The 13,772-nt window shown below is 42.2% G+C and overlaps 2 protein-coding genes across 2 annotated transcripts; both read right to left on the minus strand.

Annotated features, from left to right (window-relative positions):
• Positions 1-284: 284 nt before the first annotated feature.
• Positions 285-6,132, minus strand: LOC136426802 (uncharacterized). Its single transcript, XM_066415527.1, has 4 exons — positions 5,431-6,132; positions 5,027-5,118; positions 4,351-4,451; positions 285-3,927 (listed from the first exon to the last, which is right to left on the minus strand). Exons 1-4 carry the CDS (start codon positions 6,130-6,132, stop codon positions 746-748), a joined length of 4,077 nt encoding a protein of 1,358 aa, XP_066271624.1. The 3' UTR covers positions 285-745.
• Positions 6,133-10,580: 4,448 nt separating this feature from the next.
• Positions 10,581-12,433, minus strand: LOC136423592 (uncharacterized). Its single transcript, XM_066411822.1, has 2 exons — positions 12,016-12,433; positions 10,581-11,491 (listed from the first exon to the last, which is right to left on the minus strand). The coding sequence occupies exons 1-2, from the start codon at positions 12,103-12,105 to the stop codon at positions 10,595-10,597; spliced, it is 987 nt and encodes a 328-aa protein (XP_066267919.1). The 5' UTR covers positions 12,106-12,433; the 3' UTR covers positions 10,581-10,594.
• Positions 12,434-13,772: the final 1,339 nt, after the last annotated feature.

Here is a 13,772-nt window from a genome sequence, read left to right on the forward strand (position 1 = left end):
TTTAAATGTCCAATTCTGTTTTTAATAGACTTTTTTAATGATTTTCTTCATCTTTACTATAATGTACATAATGTGATCAGGTTTCTAAATGGGCTTAGAGTGTACATCTTTTCATTTGTATCTATAATCAATGATTGAGTAAAGAACTGTATGGAAGAAATATGTGTTTCGAGGAACAGCGCGCTTGTTTTAGAAGTGGAAATATTGTCTTTTTACTTTCAACAAGAATATTATGAATCTGTGTGATAGTGTTCAGTGCGTGTCTAGGGTACTTCATTGTGTCATTATAGACACGATGACACAGAATGGTGCTAAGTATGACAATGTAATACAGTAATCCATAGCAAGTTGTATTGCATATATATGTAGAAGGTTTAGAGGAAAGCACCATTCATTAAGTAAATGTAAAAACAAAAAACAGAACTAGCAACAGAAATATGAAACGAATATGGTATAATCAACTAATTTATTTCTAACGCTAAGTGTTACCTGTATTATGGCTACAAATAGAAGGAGTTTGTTCATACATTTTGTTCTTTCTGTTAAACACTATGAGGAAAGAATAAGTAGAGTAGCTAAAACACATTTGTATTATACGGCTATCATTGATTTCTATGCTAGTTTCTAATGGTAATGCATAATTTTGAATACATGTATAAGTGAAATGTTGTCGCATTAATACCATTTGAAAAATTCTCGTCCATTATTCAATTAAAAAAAGTCTATTTAGAGTCATACAAGGGCTTCAGGTATCAATATCCTTCTGTACACTTTGTAATAACTGTCTTTTGTACTCATTCGCTCTCTTGTGATCACCAATTCTAGTCCATGCTAATTGCAGGTTGTTAAGTATCATAGAAATACCCGGATGTGGCGTGTTGTCTCCGTAGATAGTTCTCATAATTGATAGCGACTGTTCCAGGTAGCTGATTGCTTTCTTGTAATCACCGAGATCACTCCACGACGATCCAAGGTTGTAAAGTGACGTGGCAATGTCCGGATGTGGCGTGTTGTGTCCATAGATAGTTTTCATCATCAATAGTGACTGTTCACAGTACCGGATTGCTTTATTATAATCCCCGAGTTTACGCCAAGACGATCCAAGGTTGTTTAGTGACGCGGCAAAGTCCGGATGTGCCGTGTTGTCTCCATAGATAGTTTGTTTCATCGATAATGACAGTTCGTAGTAGCTGATTGCTTTCTTGTAATCGCCAAGTTTACTCCAAGACGTTCCAAGGTTGTTAAGTGACCCGACAATGTCCGGATGTGCCGTGTTGTGTCCATGTATAGTTTGTCTCATCGATAGCGATTGTTCGTAGTGCCTGATTGCTTTCTTATGATCACCGAGATTATTCCAAGACAATCCAAGGTTGTTAAGTTTAGCGGCAATGTCCGGATGTGGCGTGTTGTGTCCATAGATAGTTTTCATCATCAATAATGACTGTTCGAAGTAGCTGATTGCTTTCTTATGATCACCGAGATTATTCCACGACGATCCAAGGTTGTTAAGTGACGCGGCAAAGTCCGGATGTGCCGTGTTGTCTCCATAGATATTTTTCATCATCGGTAGTGACTGTTCGAAGTAGCCGATTGCTTTCTTATTATCACCGAGTTCATGCCAAGACGATCCGAGGTTGTTTAGTGACGCGGCAATGTCCTGATGTGCCGTGTTGTCTCCATAGATAGTTTTTCTCATCGATAGCGACTGTTCGCAGTAGCTGATTGCTTTGTTGTAATCACCGAGATTACCCCAAGACGAGCCAAGGTTGTTTAGTGACCCTGCAATGTCCGGATGTGCCGTGTTGTGTCCATAGATAGTTTGTTTCATCGATAGCGACTGTTCGTGGCAGCTGATTGCTTTCTTATTATCACCCAGCTTTCTCCAAGACAATCCAAGGTTGTTTAGTGACGCGGCAATGTCCGGATGTGCCGTGTTGTCTCCATAGATAGTTTGATTCATCGACAGTGACTGTTCGTAGTAGCTGATGCCTTTCTTATGATCACCAACATTACTCCAAGATGATCCGAGGTTGTTTAGTGTCGCGGCAATGTCCGGATGTGGCTTGTTGTCTCCATAGATAGTTCTTTCCATCGATAGTGATTGTTCGTAGTAGCTGATGCCTTTCCTATGCTCACCCAGATCATTCCACAACAATCCAAGGTTGTTTAGTGACGCGGCAATGTTCGGATGCGCCGTGTTGTCTCCATGGATACTTTTAAGTATCCTAAGTGAATCTTCATGGAAATTAATCCCTGTGGTTATGTCGCCCAATGAGGACCCCAGCATTCCCAATGTATTAAGTATTTCCGAACGTTTGATCATGTCACTTCCGGCATCTGTTAATGCTGCTTCCAGATGGTTTTTGGCTCTATCAAACAGAAATAGACTTGCAGATATTCGACCTCTACATTCGTGTGAGGTATCGAGGATGGTATTTGTGAATAGCTTTTTCAGGTGGACATCCAAGCTGCTCCTGACCGCTTCTCGTATACACATCTTCAAAGGGATGGCCCTGCAGTAGTATCGGAAAAGAACTTTGGTGTCTGGAATATGGAATATTGACCTCAGGGTAGTGTCAGGTACTGTTTGCAACTTTGCCTGGAATTTCATTTCGACAAGAGGGGACATACCGTCTTTCTGTCCACCGTTGGCCATGTATGTCCTTAAACGGAGTTCAGCAGAGATACTTGTTAGTACGGTGAGGTGGGTGGCATTCTCTTCATGGATCTTTCCTGTTTCCTTCAATTCATCTATCACATCCCACGTGCTCGCGAGGGTGATCTGACAGCACAGATCTAGTACCTCGATTGCTATGCCTGGAAAGCGATAGATGTCTTTCTTTACATCTAACAGTTGTCCGGTAGGCTCCAGGTTGGAAAACTGCTCCCTGTTCTCCCACAAGGTTTGCATAGCAGACAGACGGGACTGGAAACCTGAGAGTAAACCATCGGTGATGATTTCGTTTAGTTTTCGTACATACTCGTCCACCAGAGATTTTTCCCCTGTCAGGAAAACAGGCCGTCTGAGGATGTCTGACAGGTGGTACCCTTCTGACAGAGAAATATCCAGCCTCTGAAACTTTGCCATTTTGACAGGGGTCTGGATAAGGCTAACGGAAGTTTTGGTCTTAGTCTGGTCTCTTCCAAATGGAGTCTTACTAGCCCATGGCATGAAGCCGTCGAAGGCAAACCCACGCGGTGTGACAGAGTCAAAGAACCAGTTATTCTCTGGAAAACTGTTGAGTGACGGGATGGCCATGGCTGGGAGGATGGTCTCTCCCAGGTTGATGACTTTCAGGTGTAGGTAGTTTGTGAGGTTGATGAAGTACCTCCGTGTCTCATCATTGTCTTTCCCGTCTTTAATCAGAATGGCGAACTCCAGGTCAGAGTAGGGCGTGACCAGTTCTGTTGCCTGTGAACCTAACCCGATGAAAGCGTACTTACATGGAGGAGGACCGAGTGCGACAATACATTCACCTACGAGGTCTTCGATAAAACCCCGTCTATCCTTGGCGATGTTCTTGAATAAAGCCTTGACTGCTTCTGCTCGCTTAGCCTCGGCTGGTATCATCATTGGATCGTCCTCGTCATATTGGTACGGATTGTGTTGTTGATCAATGGCGTCCAGTTGTGACTTATAGCGCGCACGCATCTCTGATAGCAGCATTCTATGACGTATGGCCAAATCAACGCTTTTTGGTTTCGCGTTTACATTAGCCGTGTATTGGAGAAACCATTGCTCTGTGTCCTGCAGGCTTTTCATGAAGTTATCTTTCTCTTTGTCAGTTCTAGCAATGGCTGCGTTGTACAGAGCTGCTGCCTGTGTGAATTTCCTACCTTCTTTTGTTGTTTTGCCGCGCTGGACGTAGACGTTGCCAAGTCTGCACAAACAGTCGGCCTCTTTACATCGATCGGGTTTGTTAGGATCTGTATGTACATGGATTATATACAGTCTTAGTTCATGAAATAGGCAGCACGACGACTTTCTTTTTAGACGTCGAGAACCAGTTTCCTTTGTTTCGACAAAGATTTATCATAAGCAAATATATGCCATAGTTAAGGACAAATATTTCGAGTGACAATTATGCAAATGAAGACAACATTTGCATGCTGAATCAAAAACGCGAAACTTAATGTTTTGTGATAACTTTTTTTTCATTTTGAAACTCTTTACTACGCTGATGCTACTATCCATTAAATGACCAACTTTGCAACGAAGCCACGTTCGTTTTTATGACCCTCCTGTCTTCTGTCAAGCTATTGGAGAGATTGAGTGAGCGAGATTTAGTGTTTCGTACGTTCACATAACAACTGGGTATGTAAAGCAAATCTTATAATAAGATGACGTACCATGAATCAGTTTTAGAGCAGATGCGAACTTCTGTTCTGCCACGTCCAGCTTCCCGTCAGCCAGTGCGCGGTCTCCTGTAGTCAGGTGCTCTTCGTAAGACCTGACGAGAGGATAGGAGTTTGCAGGACTTAATTTAAGTTTTCTATGTCAGACCAGTGTAATAAATGGGTTAAATGGGTTTTTGCTCATCGAAGTAGTCAGATGCACCATACTTCCGTCAAGTATGAAAAAGTCAAGTTTCTTTTCAAGTGTAAATGGATTCAAATGTGAAGCGAGGGTAGCCAGCTTCGAGAAGTATATTTTCTTTTTTGTCAACTTCCCCATTGCCAAGATCAGATAAGACAACACGTGCATTCAAAATTGACGTACGTTTAATGATTGTTTTAAATTTCATGAAAACAAAGAATGAAGATAACTAACAAAATGTCATTTTGTCTGCGAAATTCAAGTTGGTTAGATATCAAGTGAATCAATGGCACTGAGCCGAGCCAATATCAAGTTCAAAAGTAATTTGGAAAGAAGAAGGACAAAAAGGAATTAGTAAGAATAGGATGCTGTTTGTAGAATATATGGTATCATGTTATAAAGGGTAATAAAAATGACCAATTACTTGTTTCCTGACTACTTAAGCTAGTTTTGCACAACCAAAGTAAACATTACGACCCATTTGCTTACATGGACTGTTGACCTCTTGCGTCATCCCTGACGTCATAGTTCAATGGCTTGATTGGGACTTCCTTCTGTCGCTTCCGTCTGTACTCTGGATCCTTCAATAGCAACAATCAAAAGAAACATGGGTTATTTTTATCACAGAAATTTAGTTTTGGCATTTAACGACATTTGATTTAATTTTGAATCCGGGCTAAGACGAAATTTGCGTTTTAGATACTATGTAATGTTATGTGTATGTGTACCAATGTAATGTATATGTTATCATGTATATGACTCCAGGAAGAGCAGTGAAGTGCATCTGTGTAATTCACTAATGGATGTCGTTTTAACAATAAACAATAAACGACACTGGCCATCTAAAGAACCCAACTTCGTATACGAAAAAAGTGGAAAAGAAATGGTATTACCTTCTTCCTTGTCTTTTTCGTCTCTTGTCTGATTCTTGCCGTGTACAGTAAGCGGTGGACGAGTGTCACTGTGCCCTGTACCCCCTCACACCGTGACAGTGCAGTGTTGTACAGAGCGGTGGCCTTCGTCAAACATGGTGCGTCTCTGGTTTCTGTTCCTCTTTTCAGGAACACGTCACCAAGGCTCTTAATCGCTTCCGTCTCTAACATATTGTCATCGTTAACGATCCCTTCTATCACTAACTTGGTATATTCAATCTGCAGAGAGTTCTTGTTGCCCCCAACAGTCAATCTTTGGTCTAGTTTAAGAAACGTCTCTGCTACTTTAGCATGAGAAGACAACTTCTTGGCGTTAGTAAGGGGTTCGTAACTACTTGTAGCTGCTAATCGCTTCCCTAACCTTAATTTCTCTGCATAGTGGTAACGATATTCTAGACTTTCTCCTACATCTGCGTCCTCACACCGGATCAGTGCAGTCTTGTACAGCAACATGGCCCTGTCAAACTTCTCCGGCTTCTTGTAGAGTCTTCCCTTTTCTAAGTTCACGTCACCAAGACTTTTCAGCACCTCCACTTCCGCATTCCTGTCCATGTTCGCCATGCCGTCCAGCAGGGCACGGAGGTAGTCCGTCTCCGCACGCACTAGTCCGAGTCTCTTACTCTTGGCGTCCACTTCGCGAAGTTTCTCACAGACTCTCAACATTTTGGCTACAGGATGATTCTACAGCAGGGATCTAGAATTACGTCACCTTCGTGAAAGTAAACGGCACTGATCTCGGATAAACCAGCATAGCAAGCAACATGGCGGACAACTTACTACGCAGCAAACAGGAATAAACTGCCGCAACACAATAGACTTTGACCCTTTTGACCCCGTGTTTGTTCTGAGGGGGCAAAGTTAATAGGTCAGGTGTGGGGAAAACCCATAGACCTTGTTTTGCTGGGAGTCAGACAGTAAAAAGCCAATGAAATTGTGCCCCGTTAAAGCTCAGCTGATATCACACGAATGACCTCCCTGTACGACATACTTTTCAGACGATTTGAAGTTACTTCTATCATCTATTGGGACGCTTTCTTAGATACATCATTGTCAAAGTCACACACCTGGCAATGAAATACATACACAAAGAATAAATTACAGACAACGCGACTGTTTGCAGGATCATCACTATCAATTCATCAAACCCTCTGAAAGAAAGAAAACGCTTCTGTTATCAACATGAAAGAAAAGATCTTCGACACCGGCATATGCAAACATGTTCATATCGACCACATACTACATGACGTTTACTTACATATCATAACGTTAACCGTCAATAGAGTATAGTCCCTCTACTGCTCCGAAAGATGGAGGAGATGAGAGTGATCGTCATTCGCTTCTGTGAGGACTTTCGGAATGTAAATGACGTCTCACGGTTTGATGCCTACCCGCATATATATATATATATTTATTTATTCATTACGATGATTTTAAGCGTTCCCATATTTAACGTTAGTTTTGTTTTATTGCTAACAGTCATTTATTGTAATATCACGACATCAATTCAGCCTTCGGGCTGCGACTGTAGTGATCAGAATTTGTGCTCTCAATGAAGTCAAGGTCTTCCCCAACGTGTTGCCCCAATAAAGGGGTGTTGTTCACTAACTATCACAGCAGATAGGACTCCTGGAATATTGTTCTAGCCAGGCTAAGGTTAAATAGGAGACTCGGAAGCTATAATAATAGGTTTGGGTACCAGGTTAGGCTGAGGACTGCGTACCTGTACCGGAAAGATTTCACAAAGTAACATGTGGCGTTCAATAAAGACAGAGACATGAATGAACAGTCACAGAGTGTTGATGTAGACGTCGTGTATTTCATGTAGACAAGTTAAACGTATCAAACAATCCACACAATTCCAACGCCGCAGAGACTAGTAGGTAAGGTAAGAGATTTCGGCCCCATAAGAAGTAAGCAAACATTTTTGAGCTCTAACCAGTCTATTGATAAAAAAGTAACACGAAAAAAAAAACATATACGCTACTGTCTCTGTCTTTCGACCCAAATCATCATTCCAGTTCTAAATCTGACATAATAACACTGATAAGTTCTATATGTAGTTCTACTGAAAGCAGCAAGGTGGCGCTGGTGCATCATTAAGCTGTATTGCAACAGCAAGAACACAGATTATTAAACGCTCGTGCATAGATAGGAAAACTTTTTTGCATAGAATAAAGTTCATATATTACTTCTGTACTAAACACACCATCACTTCTCTGAAAAATATCTTAAAAGCACAAAACAAAACAAAATACTGAGGTAAAATAAACACTTTCAAAACATACATTGTTCATGATACTAAAGCCCATGTCACACAACACGAAAATTGTTCGGCCGAGTGAAATTACGTTTTGGCCTTAATTCGCCAAGTATTCTCTCGATCACCGTGATTTTTGGAGATTGGCCGAGGTTTGCAGGTCATCGAGCTCCGGCAGATATCATCGGATGAGGGAAATTTTCAGACGAAAAATATGCAGGACCCTTTGCTGATTACAAAACCGAGCGACCTTTAATAAGCGATCAACAAATACAGGCAAAGCTCGCTGTCTGTGTAACAGGGGCTTTAGGGCAAGATTTATATGAGTGTGTCAGAAACAAAATCAGTACATCTTGTATACCATGATTTTAAATCAAATTACTTTCTGTCCACCGCGTCTATCCAAAGAAGTTCTCAAACAGTGCAGCTGTTTGAGATATACATAGCTATGAACACTTGTTGACGTTTTGGAGCAATGTTGGAGGTTTGGAAATGAGTTTGACCAAGGCTGTTCATGCTGCACTTCTTGAGTACTGCTTCGTAGTTGTAAAAATGTACATTTTCCAATCTAGATGATATAGCAGCAAGATACAAGTAATAAAGACACCGTTACTCCCTTCGCACTACACAAACTACTACACAAACTAGTAGTATCACAAGTAAAGTTAACTTGATGTGAAACAAAATAGTTAAGGTGTTAAGCAATAAATTTACAATCATATCCTCAAGGATGCCTTTCAGAGAGACTTAACACTTGTAGAGTCTGACAACATGTCCATAATGATAGATGAAATCATTTTGATACCTTCTCAGCTACCTCTATCAGAACCTGAATCGACTGTACTACTCCTTCAAACAAGGTGGCAAGGTTGTGACTCATGAACCTATGATATCCTTCTTCGTCTCTATTCGTGATATAAACACTATGTCAGTGACAACTATGTCAACGGCAATGAACTAAACGAACGGACACGGACCATGAACCAACTTTCGCCCTACTTTATGTTGTATGTTGTAGAAATTGTATATTGTTGTACCATAAACATGTAATGATATATGTTGATAGAGTTATTAGGACTCAAATGACTGTGTATCTCTGTTATATTGTATCTGACCCTTACCTCTTCCCTCATGACCTCAATGAAAAGCGGCCTGCGTGCCGATTTGAGCTTATCATGAATAAACAAAGGTTCAAACAAATGTCATGTTTTGAACTGCATCCTTTTCGTAACACCACCATGTGACACAGAGTCAGGTAGAGTCCATGGAGGTCCTGAGGAAGATAGATGAGGAGGGTCTTAAACATAAGCCAGGTAAATACCAGTTACCTTGTGAACTATGGACAATATATCTGCTATAACTTATATGTACCATGATGTACTGATGAAAATATAAATAGATAAAATCCTCTTTTGGTGAAAGTGACAAAACTATTGCCTTGACATGAGTCTATGAAACACCATACTCTCTTTACAGCATATACTAACTCCAATGTAAATATCAGTGATTGTCATACAAAGTATGGCATTTTCCTCGTGCAGCCTCAAAGTTTAGGTGATACAATATTCACCAGTAGAGTCCTGTGTCCATGGGTGTACTTACACATGTATATAAATTGGTGATGTTTTCAACATAATTTGACTGAAACATTACGTACAAAAATTGTCTCCAAACCCTCGATACCACCACAATCACTCTATAATAAAATCTCTAACTTACTTATGTCTGATAATATCCCAGTATTTGAACAAATACATTTTGATTGTCAGAATGTAAGATGAACCTCATAATATATTTAAAATTCTCATCGGGTGTAACAATCCGAACGATAATTTGAAAAATTCAATTTTTTTTTTAAAGAAAGCCTAGCCTAAGGCCACACCAAAGTCTCGATTTTCATGGAGTGAATATAGTCAGATTCAAGTTTTCAAATAGCCCTCTGTTTCTGTCTTGACCAAATTGTTGCTGAAAAGAGAAGCAAGTTAGGGGCCCCAATGGAAAAATCGGTGTTAACTTAGTATTGTGACTTGCTTCTTACACATGCCAGTCAAGTGGCGTTCCTGTGTTTGTAGTCCAGATGATCAATTTTGTAGTCCAAATAAAAATCATCGCTCAGGAACGAAGAATATACCTTGGTGTAGCCTAACCTTCATTTTCCAGTCGACAGTCAGCAAGCATCCAATGTGTTTGTAGTCAAGTAACCAAATTCTTGGTTCTCTGATAAAAAGACTTCCGTTTGCCAAACTGGAAAGTCAACTGAACATCCAAGAACCCAGAAGATAATTTGGCATGGCCTCAGCTTGTCATATGACACAATGTTTTTGCAGTCAAGGCAACCAATTCCTTCGCCCTCCGATGAGTTTTGCAATTGTCAAAATGACAAGAAAACATGAAAAGTTGACGTCCAATAATTAAGAAAAAAATTGGTGGCCAGCACTGGCCTTGAATTGAGCAATACTGTTTTTAAAAAAAAGTCAGCCGGCGTCGACGTGTTTGAAATCAGACAGCAAAAACTCCAAACAGATTTTCTGGTGGAATAATTATAACTGCCGTCTAAGGCTATGTTCTACGGCAGTTACGACTTTGCCACCTGCTTGAAGGCAAAGTCAGCCGACATCGACGTGTTTGCCGTCCAGATAGCCCCGTTTGGAGATGGCTTTGTACTGATCGGGGACCTTAAAACTTCAAATTTTCTTTAAACGCAAACTTTTTGCTCGTTCTGTCTTCAGCCCACCTACCCCTTCATTTCAACCGCGAACTTAAAACTATCGCGAACACTCCATTTTCTCACTAGTACGACACTACTGCGGAACTAAATCCCCGTGACCTTGAATGAATGAATGAATGAATGAACTTAAATACAGTAAGTCAGCCGGCGTCGACGTGATTGCAGTTCAGGTAGCCCAGTCTGGAGATGGCCTTGTACTGATCCGGTACCTCCATCAGGCAGTGCAGCGCGAAGGCCGCGCTAGGGTACCGCGTCCGCTTCACCGCCGTGTGGTAGTCCACGAACTGAAAGTTGTCGAACTTCCGCTCGGGCAAACGGTCGTCGAACTCCTTCATGACCCCCCACGGGCCGTCCCCGACACCCACCATGATGATGCTGAGGGCAAAGTTCGACGCCTCGACGATCGCGTCCCTCGTCGGGCCCTCGTCCTTCACCTGCCCGTCGGCGATGATGAGGAGGATGTGGTACCCCTTCTGCTGCTTGACGATCTCGATGGCCTTGTAGATCAGGGGAGCGAAGCTCGTCGGCCCGCTGAGCGTTATGGCCTTCACGATGGCGCCGTAGTAGTTCAGCACCTGCTCGTGACCCTGGCAGGGCGACCCGTCAGGCCGGAAGGGAAAAACATCCTTGTCTCTGGTGACTGAATCCCCAAACCCGAACACCGGGATCTGGTTATCTTCGTCCAACGGCTGTAGAGTCTGCCCGATGGTCGAGATGACTTTTTGATAAGGGTTATAGATCTTCTTTCCAGACAGCGCATGTAAGCACTTACCACCAAACGTCCTACGACCCTGCCACTCATTACTGGCGGTAAAATCCACGCCGACGATCAGATTACAGCTCACGAGTCCCGCAGCCTTCATGGCCTTCGTGACCTGCTCGTAGTTGCTGAACTTATCCTCGATGGCGTCGAAGTGGGACATGTCGGCGCGCAGGAGCTCGAAGGCGGCGCACAGACTGTCCCTGCGACCTTTGGCCCTTCTCCTTTCCTCCTCAAGCTCCTTTTCTGTCTTGGGCTTGTAGTGGTGGAAGAGGACCTGCGGTGAGAGAGATTCACCTTTAGTACATGCAGTAATGACAGGAGCTGTAAATTTATAAAAAGAAGCCATCTAATTCCATCCGAATTTCTCCACATTTATAGACAAAAAATAAACATCACAAAACCCACACATTACAGAAAAAATGGGGTCATTCGTCTTCCACTGTCTCGGAAAAAGAAGCCGAACCCAATAAATTAGATTTTAGAATCAGCATTTAGATTCCAAACCCCAACACAAACATAAAAAGCCAACCTTTCGCTACTGTACCATCAATGTTCGGAACACCCTGCCCCAAAGCAAATCACTATCCACTCTACCCAACTTTAAGAAATCTATCCACTACTTTTTCCCCAAATTAAATGAATTCTAGTTCATTTCCTGTATGTCTTGTGCAACTTCATTATGTATATTTCTTTGAACTCTGTAGCCTGTATGACTTTATGTCTACAACTATTTTTACTTCAAACTCTGGTAGACTAGCCTTATAGGTATCTAAATGAACAGAATAAAGAGAACAGGACCATCATGACCGTGAAGGCACCGATGAACAGCACGAGAGACAACATGGAGACGCAGCTTTCCGACACGTCCACCACGTACAGAACATTCATGGCGACCGCCAGATGTGAGTTGGGTGTCAGCAGTCCGGTCCGTTTGAAACTTTGTACTTGGTACGGTGACGTCTTGAGAATCTGAGTCAATCACAAACTGCTTCTGGAGACACAGTTAGCAGACACGTCCACGGCGTACAGAGCATTCATGATGACTGCGGGCATGTGTTGGTGATGTTCCACACACGTCGGAAACTGTCGTCACGACACGAGACTGGTGGCGACACAGTTACCATGACGATATCTTTGTGACATCAGGTTGCCATGGCGATATGATGAAACGTATAAGCAGCGGGTTATCTAGATGACATGGTCTGCAAGAAAAGAGAACATAGGTTATAAAAGTGACACTGTGCAAACCTGTAAATCTGTACAAGTGCCCACCTCTACACAAGGTCCCTTACTAGTAGATGATTTTTCCAATCGACACAAGCATGATAAGAATCCTATCTATAGTGACCAGGCATCTGTCCACACTAGACCAGATTTTATTGGTTCACTGAGTGGTCTTCTTTGCCAGTTTTGACTGTACAGGGCAAAAAAATACTGCATAACATTCGGGATCCCAGTGCATGTCATTCACAGAACTTTGTTTAGCCTAAACGGGCATCCACTTTACTAAGACAAACTTGATAGCCTCCCCATTTGGGAAATCCACCACTTTGCCGCAGTTCTAACATTGTTACAGATATTTAGGGCGAGCCTCTATGTAATTGCGTCCACATAACAACTGTAAAAACATCAGTGCTGCAGCAGTATCTACTCAGTCTTCACCCTAAATAACAGCCTGAGAGTACTTCGCCACAAACGTTCACACTAATATGTCAATACTGTAGCCAGCAGAAATGTAGCGAGAGGAAATGTAGGAGCCCAATGTGTGTAATTACCAAGGCTTTACCTACCGATACACCTGACAGTTACTTAACCTCCACCATGAGTAACATTGCCACATACCAGGGACAGGAATGCTACATTTACACTACAGACACACCCTGTACACTGCTACATCACACCACAGACACACCCTGTAACCTGACCCCTCACCCTGTAGTTGCTAGACTTGATGGTAACAGAGATAAAGTGGCAAACAGTGGCCTGAACCTGTCTGTCTGGTTAACAGACACACCCCAACTCTGTAACCTGACTCCTCAAAGGAAGACTGCTACACCACAGACACACCCTGTAACTCGACCCCCTTCATTGCAGCAGTGGCTACACTAGATAGTTACAGAGATAACAATGTGGCAAACTGTGGGCTGGGCCTGTCTGTCTGGTTACAGTTGGACTCATGCCAAGACTGGAGAATCAATTATAGTCTGCGGTGTTCAGTCAAAACAAAACTCCAATTAAAGAACCTGTGCTGTCAAGACAAATGTCTTCAACATGTTTCTCAGGGGAGCTCATTGGTAACAAAGAGTTTTCCAGAATGTCAGAAAAAAGGATGAAAAAGTGATCTCGAAGTACTGATTGTGACAGAGAGGACAGATGCTATACTGTAAATGTAGAAATGTTTGCGGTAAGGAGAAAATGTTTGCGATTGTTTTAAGTTTGCGTTTGAAACAATAGTAGCACTATAGTTAACACAATGGAGCGGCTTTTCGCGGTGATTTTTAGTTTGTGGTTAACAGTTCCCCTCAAAAACCACGAATATAAAACCATCGCAAACA

The sequence above is a fragment of the Branchiostoma lanceolatum genome, chromosome 1 (genome assembly GCF_035083965.1).
Source record: "Branchiostoma lanceolatum isolate klBraLanc5 chromosome 1, klBraLanc5.hap2, whole genome shotgun sequence".
Classification (NCBI taxonomy): Eukaryota; Metazoa; Chordata; class Leptocardii; order Amphioxiformes; family Branchiostomatidae; genus Branchiostoma; species Branchiostoma lanceolatum.

Bases quoted from the DNA above. Each gene is read 5' to 3' on its own strand.
- LOC136426802 (XM_066415527.1), bottom strand. From the start codon at position 6,132: ATGTTGAGAGTCTGTGAGAAACTTCGCGAAGTGGACGCCAAGAGTAAG. The intron at 5,119-5,430 runs GTAATACCATTT...TTGCTATTGAAG, and splicing joins CGAAAAAGACAAGGAAGAAG to GATCCAGAGTACAGACGGAA. The intron at 3,928-4,350 runs GTACGTCATCTT...ATGTACATACAG, and splicing joins TGCTCTAAAACTGATTCATG to ATCCTAACAAACCCGATCGA.
- LOC136423592 (XM_066411822.1), bottom strand. From the start codon at position 12,105: ATGAATGTTCTGTACGTGGTGGACGTGTCGGAAAGCTGCGTCTCCATG. The intron at 11,492-12,015 runs GTCCTGTTCTCT...CTCTCACCGCAG, and splicing joins GTGCCTTCACGGTCATGATG to GTCCTCTTCCACCACTACAA.